The following is a 21,521-nucleotide window of genomic DNA, read 5'->3' as shown; positions in this document are numbered from 1 at the left end:
GAGGCAAGTTGAGGCAGCACGCGCTGGCATGTCCGCCTGCGGACGGCTGGACTGACGGGGGAACAGGACTTCATGTGCGGATAAAAACTCCGGATTTTCATCCCGTACAGTGGCTTGGCGGGAAGGTTAGGGGGCTCTGGGAACAACAACATTATTTACATTTTTTTTTTACCGCCTCACATCTGTTTTGGGGGCGCGTGCGCTCCTCCGCCTGGGGGATCATGGGCTGTACGGTCAGCGCCGAGGATAAAGCTGCCGCCGAGAGGTCAAAAATGATTGACAAAAACCTGCGGGAAGACGGCGAGAAGGCAGCCAGGGAGGTGAAGCTGCTCCTGTTAGGTAGGTTCCTGCTGGAGACCGATCCTCTGGTTCCTCTGGGGGAACAACTGGGGTGGAGATTTTATATAAATCCAAACACAAGCAAGTGGATTTGCTGACATGTTCATCAGTAGTGCCAAATATATTGGGAGAGCCTAAAGACAGAGGCCATTTCTGCCTCTCCTGACTGTGTTTGTTATTAATTAGCCAACACTAGTGTTCATAGTGTGGAGAAAAATGGAGATTTGTCAACTAAGTCGACTTCTCAGAGCTGGGAACTGGCGTTTTTCCCAGAAAATCCAATTCAGGATCCCCCAATAGAGCAGGAATGGGCTCAGCCCACAACAGAAATGTCCTCACTCCATTGAAAACTGTGTTTTTAGCATCTTCTCGTATATTTTTCTCATGATGGAGGGCATATATGAATAAAATTAAGCTTCTAAGTATTTCTTTATTGAAATAATTGTGAATCAGGTGCAGACAAAAAATGCTGTTGGAAAAAGCTTGTAGCAGTGACGTAGGTGCTACAGTGGGCGGGCCATAAGCTTCCTGCTCTGCTCCATTCTGATTTATCCACTTGTAGACAAATAGTTATGTCTTTGTTTTTCTAGTCTGTGCTGGAATCTGGCTCAAAACTGTACGACTGGATAACTCGGAAAATGCTCGCCATTTTTGGTGAACCCATTGACTGTATAAGAGAACCGGACTGACCCCTGGCGTTCCAAATACTGATCCCCAAAAGCTGAAATCCCTTAGACTTCTATTGACAAATAAACCGCTATAACTCAGTCATTAAATTTGTTAGAATAACAATTTTTGCTCTGCAATATCATTTAAAACCTTCTTGCTAATCCTTTTTCTTATTTTAATATTTTTGCTGTAGCAGAAGTTATTCAAGTAGATTCCTCAATAAAAGTAGGTCAAACATTTTGAAGCGTTTGAGAGATTCTCCTGAGCACACTTTAAATGAAAGGGGTGTGGCCTTCTAACATGCTCCTTGCTGATTGGAGAGAGTGGTTGCCATGGAAATGTAGACTAACGGTGCATTTACATCGGACACAGCCGGTGAGGCAGAGGCATCGAGTTTCAATGTTAAGTCAGCGTACAGACGCGATTTTGGCGTCAGGCGCGGCTAGCTTGACTCAGTGCATCAACCAATCAGAGACTCGGCTTTAGGCAATGACGTTTTCAGTGACTAGAACAAAGAGTAGAAATAAACATTCAAGATGGCCACTTGATGCGATTATTTTGTCAGGAACTTCCATCCATTTTCTCAACCTACGGGGGCCGCTAGGTTCCCCGAAACTGTCCCAGGTACTGCTGGGAGAAGGTGGGGTACACTCTGGAGAGATCATCATTGAGCTGGATGGACGGCTACGCTAGCCAGCTGCCTGATGGATAGCTTAGCAAGCTAGTGAGCTCCGGTTCCCCGGTTCCGGCAGATCTAGTGAGGTCTACTGCTGAAAACAAACGCATCCATGAGCTACTCGCTCAACATCATCCATGATGTGGCAACGAATTAATTCCAGAACAGCTTTGAGGGTTGCTCCGTGGAAGGGACATAAACAGTAAATTTGACAGGTGTCAAAGCAGAGGTGGTGGACGCGAATTTGACTCCTCGCCCGCGTTCGGTGTGAATTCATCATAAGAATGTCTGGTTCCAACATGGTGGCTGACATGAAAAATGGCGAATGAATTGACTTCATTTGATTGGAACCGGAAGTACCGTATTTTCCGGACTATAAGTCGCGCTTTTTTTCCTAGATTTTCCAAGGGTGCGACTTATACTCAGGAGCGACTTATATGTGTTTTTTTCTTCTTCATTATGCATTTTCTGGCTACTGCGACTTATACTCCGGTGCGACCGGAAAATACGGCAAGTCATTTTCTTTGGGTGACATCTCACTTTAGAGCTGCCACGATTAGTCGACTAATCGACTATTAAAATAGTCGACGACTAATTTAATAGTCGACTAGTTGTTACTCTATGTTATATGGAGTCAGAGTGTAGTAAAGTTGAAAGTTATTATGTCATTCTGCTAGATTTTTTGGCTATTTTGGAGTTTAGCTCATATTTCAGCTACATGCTAGCTGTTTTGGCTAATTTAGGATTTTTTTTGTTTTTTAGCCTGTTTTTGGAATTTAGCTAACAGTTGAACTGCATGCTAGTTTTTTTGGCTAATTTTGGAATTTTTCAGTTTTATTAGCTACTTTGGAGTTTAGCTAATATTTCAGCTGCATGCTAGCTGTTTTAGCTAACATAGGCTTTTTTAAGACTAATTTGGCATTTAACTAATATTTTAGCTGGCTATCAGCTTCAGCATTTTCAGCTTTTTGCTTCAATATTTTCAGCTATCAATTTCAGCATCTTCAGCTATCAGCACTAGCATCTTCAGCTGCCAAATTCAGCTTACAACATTCATACTAGCATTATCACAGGTAATTCTAGTATGAATATATCTAGCTTAAGTTAGTTTAAAGCTAATGATGGTTAAGTTGTGTGCTTTACATCCACTTCATTTATGACCCGATTAGTCGACTTATTGGAAAAAATAATCGAAGATTAGTCGACTATCTCACTTGCTCGGTCCAGTTCTCTATATACAGTCAATAGCTGCCCCATTATTTCTGGGTTGGGATGTGAGGGGCTGTAGGGACAGAGTGTAAACAAAGGGTTGATGGGAAATGAAGAAAGGCTTATTCCAAGCCAACAGTCAGAACTCGGAGATGATTTCCTATTACTGCCGCTCTGCAGAAAATATGTCAGTAAATGACACCAAATATTTAAATTTAGTCTAAAAACTGCAAACGCTTTAACTATAAATCAAAAGATGACTGGAGTAGAACTTTAATGTAAACGGAAACCGTAACATGTCTCTGGTTTGAATTCATCATCACAAATTGGTCTCTCTTTCTGGGCCTTTTCTGCCGCCAACATGGACCCCCCCACTCTAAAACATTCTTGTCTTGTGTGTTCTGCTCCAGCTGTCTCCGTGTTCTATCTTTGTTGAATGATCTTCGTCCGTCTTTTCTTTGCCGAGCTCAAGTAACACTTGACCTGGAATATAATCTCAAGGTGCCTGTGTGTGTGTGATGGAGATGGAGATTGATGGTGGCGCAGAAGGACAGATGGGAGTGGAAGTGTGTCATCTCGCTAAGAAAAGCTGTTAATAGACGGTCGCATCTCGCTAATGATTTAACGAGCTGAAGATTAAAGGCAGAGATGTTTGCTGGCTGATGATCTGCCCAATTTGCTGGTTCGTTTGTGTGGGCTGCATGAGAAGGATGAAAGACAAAAACATTTACTACGTTGTGCATTATTTTCTTATTATCTCCATTAAAGACAAACTTTAGATCTACAGTTATCCTGCAGCAGCAGAAAGCCTCCACTGCTTACACCAGCTAAATCTTGAGGACTCCTTTTTTTTTTTTGCCTTTTCATCACTCTGCTGCTAACTTGGCATCCCATTTATTTGATGTTTCTTGTCTGGGCCTGCTCGTGGTCACGTGGTTTTTTAGATGAGGAGCGTAGATGAAATATTGTGTGCCATGTCAGCGCTGTGGTGTTGTGTGAGTGGATAACGGCTGAGGGACGAGGACCCTGAGCGCGGCACCTGTTCAACATTACCAAAAAAGAAACTGGAACGGGAAGTCCAGTGTTTGAGCTTGCAGTTCTGAGGACATCTTGACATGCCGCACAAAGACTGCTGTGACAGATTCATCCATCCATCTATTAACTATCCTGTTCAGGTTTGCACTGAGGCTGTCATCAGGCGCCGAACAGAGCGCTCTCTGCACATAACCCAGTCCAACCTCAGAAAAGTTGAATTGATTTGATTCAAAATTTGATTTAATGTCTTTTAGATTTGATATCTATTTTATTGGAAAAAACTCAGTACAAACGAACACAGGTGGAACCTGCATTAAAAATATACTAATTCTTATTTAAGAACTAAAGTGCTGGGTGATATCGGAAAAAATGTGAATATCGCGATATAAATTACTTTATATCACGATAACGATATATATCACAATAACGATATATATCACAAGATACCACAAAAAAGTATATTTTTATGTATTGTCTGAAAAAATTGAGAAAAATGTTATTACTTACTTTTCTCTGACTTTAGTTTGTCAAGTAACTTGTCACTGAATTGTCACAAATGATAAAAACATTTTAAAGTACACAAATGTCTTGGTGGGAAAAACACATTTTTGGACAAAAGTTCAGCAAAAACAATAAGCAAATAGAAACACTAGAAGAGAAGTAGACACTTTTCTATCGCCCACATGATATGTATCGCTCTGCATTAGGAAGAACCTAAAAACTAGTAAAAATCCACGAAGAAAAGATCAACTGTATCATTTTATTTTACTTTTCTAATTTTTATAAAGCCCAGGACTTTCAAAATAATAATCAAGTGCAAACTCTTGCTATTTTTAGCTTGTTAACATCGTATTTTAAAATAATAGCGTTAAAAAAAGAAAAATATTTTTAGTAGCTTAACACATCTTGCAAAACTTTATAATTATCCTCTTGGGACCTGGCAACCGCATGCATGGGCATCACACTATAAGTTTTATTTCAGCTCAACCAGGGCCCTGTGACTACGAAATAAAAAAAAAAGTCAAACAAGTGCTCAAGTCTTAAGTGGAGAAGCTTCATGTTTTTTGCTGGAACTTTTTTCCTCCACTCTTTAGTCAATTTAACTTCCTAAAAATGTTTATTTTGGTTCAGAAATGTGCCTCTGTATTTTACTCCATACTATGTTAGTGGAGACGCTCTGATCTCTTATCTCTCATCTCCACTTTCCACTCCGACAATTCTTTTTGGGCCACTACTGTGTATTATTTTAAGTTTCACCTTAAATTAATTCAATTGTCGGAGATGTTGCCGGCAATATAAACATTTATTGAACATTCTAAAACAAAATTCTTGAAACTTTAAAAATATAACTTTTAACATTCATTCATTCATTCATTTTCCTGACCGCTTTGTCCCTTTTGGGGTCGCGGGGTGCCGGAGCCTAACCCGGCTGCTGAAGGGCGAAGGCGGGGTTCACCCTGGACAGGTCGCCAGTCTGTCGCTTTTAACATTACTATGAATAAAACCAGGCAGGAGTATTATTCCAGAATAAATCAACTTAAACTTTAAAGTCCTCCTATGACCATTTAAAAAAAAAAAAAACCTTCTCAGTAGTGTTTTAATTATAATTATGAAGTTCTTAACCAAAACCCCACACCCTAAATGTCATAAAAAGCCATTTCTCATGTAAAATCAGCAAAATCTCCTCTGAGGGGGCGTGGCTTTTGGAGCTGAGTGGAGCTGCTTCGTGTTGAACCCCTCCCTGTCTGATTATGATACCTTTGTGTCTCGCTGGCATAAATCATCGCCGCTGCTACATAAAAATGTCCAGCAGTATCATTTTGAGCTGGATGTCAGCTCGGACGAGGAAGTGAAGAGCTTCATGGACCGAACTTTCATTGATTTACAATCCTTTCCAACTGCTGTCAAATGAGCCGCCGTTCACATTTCCGTGGTCACATCAAGAAGCTCCGTGGAGTCTGGTTGAGATTTTCCAGCGTTCTCAGTCCTGCTACCGTAAGTATTGGATGAAACTCACACCAAAAATCCAGTGATGCTGATTTGACCACAGAAATGTGAACGGCGGCTCATTTGACTGCAGTCAATGTGAAGATACCATCTTCTCTTCTCCAGAACCTGAACTAGACACTAGGAACAGATGAGGGTTTAGTGCATGTGCAGCAGAGCTCTCAGTTCAGTCATTCAGAGCGTTTCTGCGACAGCAGATTAACAGCCATTTAAAAGGAGAAATACTCGGAAATGCAAAAACGAAATTATTTCTTATTATATTTGTTCTCTTTCTAAAGAAAAACTCCATAAAAACATGATTTTCTTTGGTGGGAGACTTTAAAAGACTTTCAATATTTTACTCTCTAGAAGGATATATTTTGACAAAATTATGCAAGTTAGAAATAAGCGCAACATAACATTGGCCCATTAATAACAATAAAATGATCTGGAGGGCCGGATATAATTACCCAGAGGGCCGGATTTGGCCCCCGGGCCTTGACTTTAGGAATCAGCAGAGAAAAGTAACTTTTCATATGGTCTTTGTACCAATAAACAACACATTACTAACATTAAGTGTTATATATTAGCTAAAATCTTCTTTTCTACGCTTCAGAATCTGCTGCAAATAAATTAAATGCGTAAAACGATTGAATAATTGCTGTAGTAAACACTGAAGCTGAAGCTACGGTGTAAAAAAGTTAAATCTGTATTGATTCTTCTCAAACTTGCTCATTTATGAGTTAATAAGTCTGATTAACATCAGATTTACCAGCATAAAAAAATGGTTTCCTGCACATGAAAGAAGAGTTGTACCCTTGGAGAGCCACCAGTGCACGTGGCCGTTTGCTTCAGTAGACCATGTAAATATTTCACCATGTGTCCAGAGGAATCACATCATGCATTCCCATAGAGAGAACCCGGTTATGTTTAGCCTTATGAATTGGTTTTAGCACTATAACTATAAGAAGGCTCGCTAGATTAGTTAAAAATCATATTTGATAACGAATCAATGTTTTGAGCATATATTTACCTGATGACAATTTAAGGATTTGTTCATATGATCGTCGCACAGACATGAGCTCCACTTTACCTCAGAGACAGTCGCATGATTAAATAATATCCAAGAGCAATGAAAAGCACTCTGACATTTAAATATGCATGCACACATATGTATCTATGTAGTGTTGTATTGTTTACTGTACCAGTGACTAGAGGTACAGCAGCTATTTGCAGCCTAATTTACAATAGATGATTCCATAAAAATAATAACAGATTTGATAAAACTTATGACTGGGAAAGCTAAGTTTCTGTTGTTATGTATATTCGAGCACTAGAAGCTCCGTGCTAACGCTAGCAGACTGGCGATTATTGGTGACCTCATTAAATGAAAGTGATGTCTAAAATATGAGACTCTATTTTTTCAAAACTCTGTTTGTAGGGATGAAGTGGCTCTCTGACAACCTTAAGTACTTTACTATTACTCTACTATTTTGCACAGATTTTAAATTGTATCAGAACTCTAGCAATTTTGTTTCTCTGATTGCTCTTTTTATGTGCCTAAAGCACATATTTCATGCTGCACAAAAATGTTTATTGACTCTACACAAAAGGGAGTTGCAAAGAAAATAAATGTGTGTATATATATATAATACTATTTCTATTCAATCATGAAGCAAAAACATGTTAACAACAGTAGTAAGTAGGGAAAAGCACGACAGCCTACCCAAGTGGACCTAAAAACAAGAGAAAATGCCATTAGGTGGTATGATCCTATGTGGAAAAGGAAGTCTTTTATTTTGAAAGGAATTCATATGACCCTCTGTCAAAACAATTTTCTTTTTTTGTGAATTCCTGGTTTTATTCATGCAAAAAAAGAAAGATAATTTATATCAAAAGTAACAACTTCTGTGAAAGAGTGAAATACGACATTTTAAATTTAAGTATGTTGAAAACACCTGTTAATAGAGTATTTATGAATATATAAAAGGGGTTCTGTTAAAAAAATAGTTGAACTTATGATAGTTTGTTCATTTGGGGTTTTTAAACTGATTTATTTTTACAAATTTCTGCCAACTTACTGACGCATCCTCATCACAACTGGAAACAGAAATTAAAGTGCACTAAATGGAACACAATTGTAAGTCAAAGTTAAGTTAACTTTGTATTTTTATTTACAGATAAAGTAGTCATTTTAAGATGCAGGTTTTTAAGTAAATACGTGATGTATTTTGTTATCAAACAATATTTAGTGTTGAAAGAGTGACACCCTGACCAGCTCATGTCATTTGTTGTTTCTCATATCGAACCAAAAAACGTTAAGGATACATTTTTCCTATCACTGATGTTTAAGCTCCAATAAATCAACTGCATCTTATCTACATAGACTATAGACACGTTAGGAGTCTTTAATAATTGTTCTTTGTAGACATTACTCACTACTTATGTCAGAGAAGTGGACTAAGAGTGAGACAGATTTTCTAGAAATGACAGCTTTACTACCAGCCACTTAGTGAAAGATTATAGTTATTAATTGTTAGTCATATTTCTGGCAAGTCTCATTTCCTCAGGTCCTGCCGTGCTGATGTCTGTGGTTATTTGGTCTTGGAACTCATTGTATTGATATTTTCTAGAAAAAAGTTAGTTAAAAACTTTAATTTGCTCAATTTTTTTCTCCATTGTTTTTATGAAAATTATGTTTTTGGCGTTATTAATGGCCCAATTTTATCTTGCACTTATTTCTAACTTTTAGAATTTTGAAGAAATATATTTTTATGGAGAGTAAAATATTAAAAGTTATTTAAGGTTTAAGTGTATTTATTCTGGAATAATATTCCTGCCTTTTTATTATTCATAATTATGCTAAAAAGTTGTGGTTTTAAAGTTTTAAAATTGGCATGCTGGTAGCTTTTTAAACTTTTTGGAATTTACTAAGATTTTTTAGGCTATTTTGGAGTTTAGCTGATATTTCAACCACACGCTAGCTGTTTTGGCAAATTTAGGCATTTTTTTCTGATTATTTGGCTATTTTGAAGTTTAGCTATTTTTTTAGCTACATGCTAGTTTTTTTTTTGGCTAGTTTGGCATTTAGCTAATATTTTAGCTGGCCATCAACTTCAATGTTTTCAGCTATAAACTTCAGCATTTTCAGCTATCAACTTTAGCGTTTTCATCCGTCAACTTCAGCGTTTTCAGCTGTCAACTTCAGTGTTTTGTAATATTTACAGTACAATTTTTTTGGCTAATTTAGTTTTATTTCTGATTTTTAGGCTATTTTGAAGTATAGCTATTGTTTTAGCTACATGCTTACATAAGTTTTTTATGTAATTTCGCATCGAACTAATCTTTTAGCTGGTTATCAACTTCAGTGTTTTCAGCTATCAGCTTCAGCGTTTTTAGCTATCAATTTCAGCATCTTCAATGGCCAAATTCTGCTTACAGCATTCAGATTAGCATTCTCCCAGGTAATGCTATAAATCTAGTTCGTAATTATCTTTAGAGCTGCCACGATTAGTTGACTAATCGACGATTAATTGACTATTAAAATAGTTGACAACTAATTTAATAGTCGATTAGTCGTTGCTTTATATTATATGGAGTCAGAGTGTAATAAAGTTGAAAGTTATAATAGCATTATGCTAGCTTTTTGGACTATTTTGACTATTTTGATTTATTAAGGTTTTCTAGGCTATTTTGGAGTTAGCTAATATTTTAGTTATATGGAAGCCATTTTGGCTAATTCAAGCTTTTTTCTGTTTTTTAGGATAATTTGGCATTTAACTAATATTTTATCTGGCTTTCAGCCTAACTTTTTGGACTATTTTAGCATTTTATTAAGGTTTTCTAGGCTAATTTAGGAGTTTAGGTATTTTTTTCAGCTGCATGCCAACTATTTTGGCTAATTAGGAGATTTTATTTCAGTTTTTAGGCTAACTTGGAATGTAGCTAGTATTTAAGCTACATGCTAGCTATTTTTGGCTAATTTAGGATATTTTTTCCAGTTTTTTAGGCTAATTTAGCATTTAACTAAGATTTTAGCTGGCTATCAGCTTGAGCGTTTTCAGCTATTGGCTTCAGTGATTTCAGCTATCAATTTCAGCATCTTCAGCTATCAGCACTAGCATCTTCAGCAGCAATAATTTACGCAACAGCATTCACATTAGCATTATCACAGGTAATGCTATATATCTATTATTTAGTTAGTTTAAAGCTAATGATGGTTAAGATGTGTGCTTTACATCTACTTTGCGCATGACCCGATTAATCGGAAAAAAGAATCGGTGATTTGTCGACTATTAAAATAATCATTTGTGGCAGCATTAATTATCTTAGAAATGTACATTTTTAAAGTTTTGAAATTTCAGTCTTAGGGTCTCAAATAATGTTTATCCTTTTCGGCCCGCGACCTGAGGTGTGTTTTGGATTTTGGCCCCTTGTGTGATTGAGTTTGACACCCCTGGCATAGATAATTGGAAAACTTTCTGGGGAAAATCTTCTTTTTTATTTTGAAAAAAAAACATTTATCCCTCTTAAGATGTGCTAGCTCTCATTTCGAGAAATATGGAGGACTATTTACCACCCACAGACAGGACAACCAGAGGTAGAAACCACCAAGAACACAATATAGGAAGCAGAGTTGTTGTCTAAAACAGTCTCCTAATCAATGCAGTTTCCCTAAAACTCTCCAAAAAAGAACCTTTTTTTTGTAACACATATTTAAAGGATTTATTTTCCTGCTACACTTGATAAATACTTTATACATTTTTTTCTGTTTGAGAAACGCATATTTGTTCATTTTAGTCTATCTTCAACCTTAAGGCTTTCTTAGATATCCGGACTTATCGCTCCAGTTAAATATTGAGAGAACAGTTTGTATATGTTGTGCTGCTTTTGTGTTTTGTTGCACACATTCTCTTATCCAGCTCTTAGGGTGCACAAAGTCTTGCGTCTCAGCAAGAAGTGGTGAGTTGTTTAAAGATTATTGTGTTATCTGGACATCATCAGTCAGCACAGATACAGGTGGATCTGGATGTGCCATAACTTTGTATGACCTTCACTTCCTAATTGGTTCTCTATGAACTCACAAAAGCCCTGTCAGAATGATGCATTGTTGAAGTGAAGGATGCAACAAAGGATGAAAAGGTGTTGAAAACAGAGCCAAAGAACAGTCAAACCAGCCTTTTGCTGTCATTTTTCTTTCTTTTTTCCTTTTTTGTAACCGTGCTAATCACTTGGAAGTTAAATAGTCCAATTATGTTAGCTGCATGTGTTATGTCATGTAGTTATGATGGATATGTGACTGTGTTTTTAATTTAACAAAAAGTTCTGAACAAAGGAAACTAATACTCCTTTATATTATAAGAACATAAAACGATGTAGGATCTTGTTATTGTAGTGTCAGAAAATTAAAACAAAACCAACAAATCCTTGTCATTCATAAAAAGTATTTCTGCTGTCAAGTTAAAGCAGGCTGAAGATCCCTTTTGACCAAAGAGGTCTTTAAGCTGTGAAGGGAACAAGAGCCAGAAAAAAAAACAAGAAGTGAGAATGTCAGAAAGAATGGAATTCATTTCCTGTTTAAACAGATACATGACACAACTGCATCAATGAAACAATAAAGAGCAGGAATCAATTAGTGGATATGATGCTCAACTATTAATTCTGCTGAAGTCATAATGATTATAAAATCATTTACATAGTTCTTGGACTCTTGTAGATGATTGATGATTCGTGGAAGTATTGATGAAATAGCTGTTTGAGTATGGGAACATTTTGTTTAGAGGTTGAAGAAAAACACTTGTATGTCCAGCGGCCCGTTTCAAGAAGCAGGTTTGACAAATCTAGAGTTCAAACCTGAACTCAGAGTTCTCTGACTCAAAATTCGCAACTCAGAGTTTTTGGTTTCAGAACAACTGGAAAGAGTTGAGTCAATCAATTTTGAGTTGCTGGACTCAGAATCAGGTGCGAGGCTATAAAAAGTCCTGAACAATGGAGCAAAGACAGCACGATTTCCAATTGGCAACGGGAATGAACACTATTAGGGCTTCATTGTTTACGGTGACAGAAATCGATGTGTTCTTACAAGCATATGTCGACTACGAGCACATTTACTGCAAGAAAAGCAACACAGCTGCAGCGGTAAAACACAGAGAGAAAAAAGCTGCCAGAGTTGATGCGCACGACTACATTTGAATCATTTCAATTCAGGATAAGAACTAAATAATCCCAGGAATGTCATTTTGTCACTTGTTATGTAAGGAATTGTTTTTGATCTGTCAATAATTTAATGAGTAATTTCCATAATACCATGAATGACCGGTTTTTGTAACCTAAATGTTAATGAGGAAGTCCTATTTGAACATCCTTCACTTTAAGAAGGGGCGGAGACCGCAGGGAACTCTGAATTTCCTGAAGGAAACCTGCTCCAGACCAGGCTACGTTCACAAAGTCAGTTGCCATAATGATTGATTCTGAGTTCAGTGAATCCCGCGTCTTGAAACTGGTTTGGTTTCACCCACTTTCACGGGTTTACGTTGTCTTCGTTTCTGGAACCGGAAACTCAAGAGTTTTCCTTAATTTTGAGTTCACTAACTCGGAGTTTCAACAAAACCTGCTTCTTGAAATGGACCCCAGCACAAATCAAAATGGGCCAGTCAGCAACCCAGTCCAATACTTCCACTGTCAAAACCAGTGTCTGTGCTGGTGCATAGGACTTTCTTTTTTTGTATTTTCGAGGCACCAAGCTGTTTTTAAATTTGTGTTTGTTCTTGCTCCTTCGCCTTTTAAAGTTGCTGCACAAATTATCCCAACAAATTCATGCTTACATTTATTGATTCAAGTTAGTGAAGCTGATCCCGCCATTCGTGATTTTCACTTGACTGGATACCACTTAACCCAATTTTCTAAGCATTAGCATCAATAATGAAAAAATGTCTTTTCTTCTCTTGTAGTCATTGGTTGCAGACAGTTTACAATTATTTTCCAGTTGTTCCTCACAAATTACAAATCCCTATTCTACATATCTGGTAGATCTGGAGCAATCCTTGGCCTCCTTCTTTGGTCCAGAACCCATACAGACCTGATTTTATTTATTTGGTTGGGTTTGTGTTTTAAGTACACTTTGTGCAAATATTAAAATGTGTAAACAGAAACTAGAATGTGTGAATGTGTTTGAGGGTTACTTGAAGGCAGCGTAACTTTAGAAAAACAACCCTGGAGGTCTTGTCAGGAAAAAAAAAAAAATTCTCTTTGTAATTACAAGCTTCTGACAATAATCTTTAATTACAAGAGCAGCTGTTTCAAAGTCTGTTTACACACCTTCTGCTCTCTGTTTTGCAACGTGACACGATGAAGGCTCAACTGAAGATTGGTGCCCAATGGACAACCAGCTGGTATAATTCCATGTATATTGTTATATTCATCAAACCAAAGACATTTGCTTTGCAACTCCTACTTTTATGTAGATTTGGGCAAGTGTTTTAACTTTTGCTAAACGTGGATAATACCTCAGTGTTTTCTCTAGTTGTGTATGTCTACCCAACAACCCAGAAATAATTCTTCTCTCCAGGTTTGTTGATAGCTGGTGTTTTAACAGCAGTTTATTCCCTTAATTACCCTTTTAGGTGTTTTTAGCATCTTCTTGTGGCGTTTTTTTCATGAAGGATGGATATATATAAAGAAAATTAGGCTTAAAATTGCATTTCTAAGTATTTCTTTATTCAAATTGCTGTCATTCAAAAGGAGATAAAAAAATTCCATCGGTAAAAGCTTATAGGTGGGAAGTGGAACCTACAACAGCAATCCACAAGCTCCCTGAACCTCTTCATTCTGATGCATCTGCTTGTGGACTGTCTTCGATGTCCTCTTCCAAGCTTCTTGCTCAATACTTGTTGTGAGGGGCTATAAGCTGGGAGGAGAGCGTGTAAACAGATGGATGATGGGAAATGGTGGTAGGCTTACTCTGTTCCACTACCCACATCTTAGTGGTGAGTTTCTAATGAACTACTGCCGCTCTGAAGGACTATGTCCTTTAAAACAACAGCATATTTTAATTGTTACTATTATTTTTTTATGTTTAATTCAAATGGCATAATCATTATTAAAAGACCACTGGGAACTTTTTTTAATAGATTAAACGATAATTGAAATTGATCTTAATGGCTTGACAGTAACAGTAACAAGCACCTGTTAGACCCGGCGGCTATTGGAAACCGGCGTCAATTAGAGACGGGTCACTATTGTAAAATATATGGTAAGTGAACTGTACCATTTCTGCAAGCTGGCCACGTCCAAGTCTTCAGATGGATTAATCTACTTGTTTGGTCCAGATCAAATTCTTCATGAGTGTATTCATGCCTGGAAACTTGTTCTTGACTAACGTGGGAAGCAGGGGTGTGCCAAAATATTGATATTGCCATATATCGCGATATTTAGTCCTGCAATTGATTGTTGCTGGGTTCTCACCAAGTATCGTTATTTTATTTTTGTTTAAAAAGGTTGTACGTTATATTCATCATCCTTTGGAGAGACGCTCCTTTGGAAGTAGATAGGGGGCGCGTGTTGTAAGACTGTCATGACCACCAATGTGCCTGATAGATACTTAAATTATTTAATTTTTGTGATGTTGTTTACAACAATTTTGCACTAAGTGGCACTGCTGTTCATGTTTACTATTGTTAACAACAAATTTTACAAACAATTCAAATTCAGTTGGTATCAATGCTTGCTAAAGACATAGTATTACTGATTTGCACAAAAGTGATTTTTATTTGTTGCACAAAATAAGACACAAGTTGTTTGTTATGATCGTGTTCAAGTTAAAAAAACACATTTTCCCAAAATGTGTGTTTTTCTAAATAATGTGAGTTATTAGATTTTTTTTTTTTTTACCAATTATTGCAGTATTGCAATATCGTGAGCAATGTATCCCATATCTCGTTGTATCATGAGGTACCCAGTAAATCCCAGTTCTAGTGGGAAATGATCTCTGGTCTGCACCAAATGACAGGTGCTAACACAACCTTAGGAAATGACCAAAGTTCTTGTTATGTCATGATAAAAGCTGAAGTAAAAGCAAGTCCTCTCAGCATGGTTCTTGGTCTATCCTGAAACCCAAATAAGTAACATCAGGTAGAAGATCGGTAGTGGCACTTTGATGGCCAATATGCCATAAAACACAACAAATTATATTAAGTTTATGAGTCCCTCCACATACATTCTTTTATCCCTTTTTCGATTATTTTTAATTGTTTCCTTGCAAAGTGAAAACACATTAAGCAGGAGAACAAAGTGTTTCTTCAACTGTCATTTGTAATGTTCCTTTCTGAGATTACCTTTGTGGGAAGCTCCACCACACCGGAGCATTTCATCGATCCACGCACTTCAGGGTGAGATTATTCTAGGAATTTTCATTTTTGCAGAGACACTATGGAATATTAGATGAGAAATAACAGAAGAATTGTAGTGTGTTGAGACCACACAAGCTTAAACTAAACCTTTTTTGTTTCAAAAGAGGTAATACAGAACAGAAAAAGGTGGTGTCAGCATGTGTTCATGTTCACTCAGACTGGATCTGTTCCATCAGCATTTTCTTAGCAGACATTGGTGATCATTCATTCCTTCCCCATCATCTTTTTCATTGGCTGCTGAATGATTGGAAGTAGAGCTGATTGAAATCTCAACTCAACTGCTGTGGAAACTCTGTATTTATTAGCTTTTAAAGGTTTGTGGTTGTATTATAGTCCCCATCTATTTGGACCCTTTAATTTTAAACTTGTTTATTGATTTCCTTAATTTGGTTTTCAGAGACACACATTCAAAATATCATCACAAGAATAAAAGTCTATTGTGTTTAAACTCGAGCACTGGCCTTTGGATTAACATAATCGCTCCAACTTAAACATTATGATTTCAATGATTCCATTGAGCCTTTTTTCTTGGTTTAATTGTAAAGAAAAGACAAAGCACTTTTCTTGTTGTGCTGACATGTGAGACTGTTCTTGTCTACAGGGGTACATGCGTACATCCACCTACTCTGCAGAATCTGTGGTGAAAGCTTGCATGTTCTGATTGGTGTTCATCCAAAGCCCGTCAGCCAAAACTCTGTGCAACGTATACATTCGCAGTTAGAGGAATGTGTTAAAAAGACCTTGATGGAGCTGGGAATAAAGCTGCAGAATTGTAATGAGAGACATGTCAGCGGAAGATGAAACTTGTACGTACATAAAGGCAGTAATTGCCCTGACGGGAGTCATGCTTTGCTGGAGAGATGTTTTAATCTTCAAAGCCGCAGACAGCCTCTACATCAATGGGTTCCTCTTTTTTTTTTTCTTTTAATTTCAGCTCAAAGACACGGCAGATAGTCACACATATATATTTAATGTACACAAAGGGTGAATACAAAAAAGGTTACACGATATTAAGGAACACCTTTACCTCTCTTGAGTATTTTTTTAAAGCTAATATTGTTATTTAGCTAAGGTCTTGCAGACTAGGGGTTGACCTATACGGGTGCTGCAGGTTTTTGAATTGTCCAGGACTGTGGAGAGCAGTGGCCACAGCTTTAGGGTAACGCTGGTTTTTCTTGTATAGGGCTGTCAACGATTGGTAGTAGACTAACCCCGGGTTCACACGGCTATCGTTACAGCACAGATAATTCAAATTCAAATGGTGTTAATACTTGTTAAAGACAGTATTACTGATTTCAGCAATGTTACACAAAAGTGTCTATTTGTTGCAAAAAATAAGACAAGTTCTTTTTTTATGATTGTGTTCAAGCTAAATAAAATAAATGGAAACATTTTCCTAAAAAATATGTTGTTCTTTATATTGAGAATTATAAGAGATGATTGTACCAATTATCGCAGTATTGCGATATCATCGATATCGTGAGCCATGTATCGCGTATCGCATCGTATCGTGAGGTACCCAGTGATTCCCAGCCCTATAGTGCACACTAGAGATGGCTGCAACACTTGCACAGATCCTCCTTAACGTTTTTTTAAAAGGAGTAAATCCTCTGCCAATGGTTGAAGAGGATGGATTTAAGACATGATTTAGGTACCACACCTCGGCTACCGCTTAAGTCACTTTTGCAAACTAATAGAGGAAAAATTACTCTATAATATTTTACCATTCACTAATTGCAATAAAGTAAAGCCCATGTTCATAAAAATATTTTTTGCTTACAATTTCTATGGGAAGTTCAGACAATGATTTAGTGCAGGGATCAGGAGCCCTATACCTGTGAGCCAACTACATTTTTTTTTTTTTTTTGAACTAGCATATAGTTTACCTGGAACCTTAAACTTTTTATCTTTCATAAGGTATAATTGAAATTCAAGAACTATACATGTAAAATTTCAGTTTCTGTGAACTTACCCAATGCTGAGCATTAGCAGTGTCATACATGACAGTAACCTCCACGGACTGAATACCAGCACGATCACCTTTAGTCAAGAAAAATTGTACATCCCCTAACATAAACAGTAATTGTAGACTAATTGACTACTGAAATAATCGTTGGTGACAGCCAGAGTCTTTCAGTTCCCTTAAGGCTTAAACAGACACCTCAAGGGATATTGTTAAAAATTGAACGTACAATTGTTGTGCGTGTGGTAATTGTATCATGAAGTATTCATAGGGCTAATGTATGTTGCACACACTTTAAGCATATGGGTGATTTAAGGCACGACGCCCTAAAGCTGCAGTTTACTCGTTAGTAAGATATGAGTACTGGCCCTTCACTGACCCAAAGGGAATGTCGTATGAACATGGTGAGCAAATGATATACAAGTGCCTGCAGGACTGTTGTATTTGCACACAAATTAAATTTTGATTGGCTAATTTCCTAATTCTGACAGTCAGGTTGCACACAGGGAGCCTGCAAGTAGTGCACTTACCACATGAACACAACTACCAGGTTCCTTCCTCATGTTGTATAAATGTTCGCTACAATCCATCGCTTGCAGCATGCCCGTAGATAAAATGTGGACAAACATTTTCACTCTACAGGCCCAGACGTCTACAACCTTGGTAACATGTGTGGGCCATCTGTGTCCGGTACAGGTTTGGCCATTTTTTGCCCCCCACAAAATTTTACATTTATTCAAACAGTTAGTCAGGACGTACTTTTGTATAGTGATACTGACACTATAGAAAGAAGTTTGGATGGTTGGTTGCCAATCAACAAAAAAGAAAACCTGGTAAAGTCCACAAAACTAAATCAGGCTCAGACAGGCAGAGGTCTATCACGAGCATGGGATCATCCAAGAAGAGACTAGAGATGTCAGAGTCCAGACGAGGGTCAGGGCAGGCGACAGGCAATCGCAAAATAAGCAGGGTCAGGAAAATAGAAGATCAGATCCAGGTAGAAACTAGGGCTGGGTATCGGTTATAATTTCCAGAAACGATTAGATTCACAAGAGCCTGAATCGATTAGATTCCGATTTTTTCAGATTCTTTCGATTCTTCAATTCAATTCAATTTTAAGTTTACAAATGTATACACATTTGCTTAGAAGTTAATTAAAAATCTATTTTTTATTTGAATATATTTATATTAATCTGATACAGTTCACATATTGTAAAATGTATTAGTGAAATAATGAGATTGTTAATATCTTACAGTGTTACATAGTTCTAACAAAAATGTTCAGATCATTAACATTGTAAATTGTGCTGCTTCTCCTGGAGGTTGTTTCAGTTTGGCCACTAGGTGGCGATCGTGCTACAGAAGTACACTTTATTCAAGAAGAAGATAACAGTATGATGCTAAATTAATGCCTGTAAGTAAATAACGATGATAATTTAGTCAACAATGTATTTTTTTTTGGTCAACCGGGCGTTAGCATTAGCCGTCCTATGGGAAATTCTATTGAACGTTACCATCAAGCTAGCAGACTTTAGCTTTGTGTGCTAAATCGATTTATGTCTTTTGTGAATCGATTATTGATCTATTAAGCTTAAATCAATTTAAATCGATTAATTGATTTTTTTTTTTTTCAACGCAGCCCTAGAAGAAATGCTCAGTAATGCAGGCGGGGTGGCACAAACAGTACTTTGTCCTGTGGGTGATTGGCAAATGAGAGACAGCTGAGTGGGATCCTGGAACTGTGCGCTGGTGTTGCTGGGAGATGTAGTGCAGTCAGTACGGCTCCCGTCGGTGGCCAGTGGAAGGGATATAGCTCTGACTCCTCAAAATTGCAGCGCTGGGAGACTTTTTGGTAAACCCTAAAATTACATTTTCTGGTGTCTTGTTTTTTTTTTTTTTTTAACTCTGTGCATTGGGCTATATCTTAAGCAGAGAACAAAAGAGGTATAAATGTCTAATAAATGTCCATTTATTTGGTCATATCTTTTAGGTCGTGGGAACATTGGCGCTGTTCCTCAAGCACCTCATGAGCAGTAGCCAGTATATACAAATACATTCTCTTCATTTTATTGGAACACAACTGAAACATGTGTGCACACTTTCAGGAGTTTTAATATATCACACAGCTTTTGACTTTGCCATAATTCATATCTCAAGACATGGTATTCACATCAAACATATATTAGATTCACCAAAGTCATCCAAAGCTGGATTTGTCAGGTGAGAATGTTCATATTCTCATAAATCCAGTCTTTGAAATACTAACATCTCTGGTAAGAGGTGGTGTAAGAGTGTTAAATTAACTCGACTCCTGAGGGTATTGTCTAATAATATTTCTTGAGAAAACGCTTTAGCAGCAGCCCACCAATCTTGATACCTCCTCTGTATCCAGACATGTATGCTTGTGTGAAGTTCCAGCGTGTTGGCTGACATGCTGACGGGCAGAATCCCATGGAAATGAGGGAGAAAGCTGTATGATTGCTAAGTAAACACCAGCTGTGAGAGCTGCATTGACGGGAACTACTTTCAGGACAGCAGACATACGGGGGGCCTCACTTGTGTCATCATGAATAATCAGTCTCTGTTTTGAAAGTGTGTCAAATTTCTTTAAGAGATGAATCAGTTTTGATTAGCGCAATCTAAATCTTCAGCAGGGGCCACAAACAAACACGTCAATCTGTTGGTTTTTCTTGCAGATTAACCTTTCCTGATGAAAAGGAAAAATGTTTCACTGAACGTAGACAGAGTTAAAACTTGTTTAGTTGCTTTCTTTCTAGAGGTAAAGCTTAATAGATGCTTGATTATAGCTAGTATTATGTGTGTACTCCTTTTAATACATTGCTTTCATATCAAATTGTTGGGTTGGACATTCTGGTCTGTTACTTTTTGTAGTACAGTTGTCACATTTTTACCGATAATAATTTCCAGAAACGATTTGATTTACAAGAACCTGGATCGATTCGATTCTGATTTTTTTTTATTATTCTTTCAATTCAATTCAATTTTAAGTTTACACATTTAGAAAAATTTGTTTAGAAATACAAAAATAATCTACTTAGTCTTTTGAATATATTTATATTAATTTAATACACCTCACATACTGTAAAGTGTATTGGAGGAATAATATATATATATATATATATATATAATTTTTTTTTAATCAATCTAGAAACTGGAGCTTATTCAGAACTCTGCTGCTCGGGTTCTCACAGAAAGTAGACCGCATCGGTCCAGTTCTGAGGTCTTAACACTGGTTACCTGTCTGTCAGAGGATAGACTTAAAAGTTATATTCATAAAGCTTTGAATGGTTTAGCATCACAATACATGACTGACCTCCTGACCCAGTATGTACCAGCCAGACCTCTCCGCTAATCTGGACCCGGTCTTTTATCAGTTCCTAGAGTCAGAACTAAACATGGAGAAGCTGCATTCAGCTTCTATGCTCCACAGATCTGGAATAGACTTCCAGAAAACATTAGATCAGCTGAAACGGCGTATTTAAATCCAGGTTGAAGACTCACCTGTACGCACATATCAAGAACTGCACATGCACAAATCAGGGTGATACTATTTTCTCACCAAAGTAATAATGGCTTGATCTTATTTTGCTGCCCATCACGTTTGTTGTCCGCTCTGATAGTACTTTCTATTCATTATAGTTAAGTAAATCTACCATGTCCCAATCCAAATTATATTTTGAAACGATTTTATAGGTCAGTTCTATTCAATTCCCAACTTACCTCAGACAGATCGATCTGTTTGGATCGTAGGAATATGAATCGATTAATTGGATAAGTTGATTAATCGTTACACCCTTACTACACAAAGATGTTACTATCTTTGCTTTTGAGAAAGTATGGACAACCAAGGATGGATTTATTATTAAACAGCATTAGTAAACCTTCATTGTAGAAAACAAAGGACAAGAGTTTGATAAACAGAATAATGTTTTGTCCATGTTAATTTAGCATTAGGATATAAGAAGATTCAAAATGTGTCTGTGTACTGTAAATATTCTAAATACTCATGTACATGACAAATGATCTGATGCCTTTTGTCATGTTTCTAGAAGTACTTTCACAATTCTAATTCTTTTTCAGTACTATTAAAAAAAAAAACATTCAATTTATGCTAAATTACGTATAATAGGTGCATTCAATTCCCTCAGGATCTTGCTTTTTAAAGATATAAATGTCATGTGTATGATGCTGCTCCTTAAATACTACTGATTGAATA

The 21,521-nt window shown here is 37.0% G+C and overlaps 1 protein-coding gene across 2 annotated transcripts in view; it reads left to right on the top strand.

Annotated features, from left to right (window-relative positions):
- gnai2b (guanine nucleotide binding protein (G protein), alpha inhibiting activity polypeptide 2b) overlaps positions 1-21,521 on the top strand; it is a 51,769-nt gene continuing 30,248 nt past the window's right edge. For both annotated transcript variants that reach the window (XM_024270248.1, XM_024270249.1), the window contains exon 1: positions 1-339. In XM_024270248.1, the coding sequence (XP_024126016.1) occupies positions 222-339 (118 nt within the window). In that variant the 5' untranslated portion in view covers positions 1-221. The remainder of the gene's footprint in view (positions 340-21,521) is intronic.

Source organism: Oryzias melastigma, linkage group LG5 (genome assembly GCF_002922805.2).
Source record: "Oryzias melastigma strain HK-1 linkage group LG5, ASM292280v2, whole genome shotgun sequence".
Lineage (NCBI taxonomy): Eukaryota > Metazoa > Chordata > Actinopteri > Beloniformes > Adrianichthyidae > Oryzias > Oryzias melastigma.
Note: the sequence above shows the minus strand (reverse complement) of the source record. Positions and strands in the feature narration are given on the sequence as shown.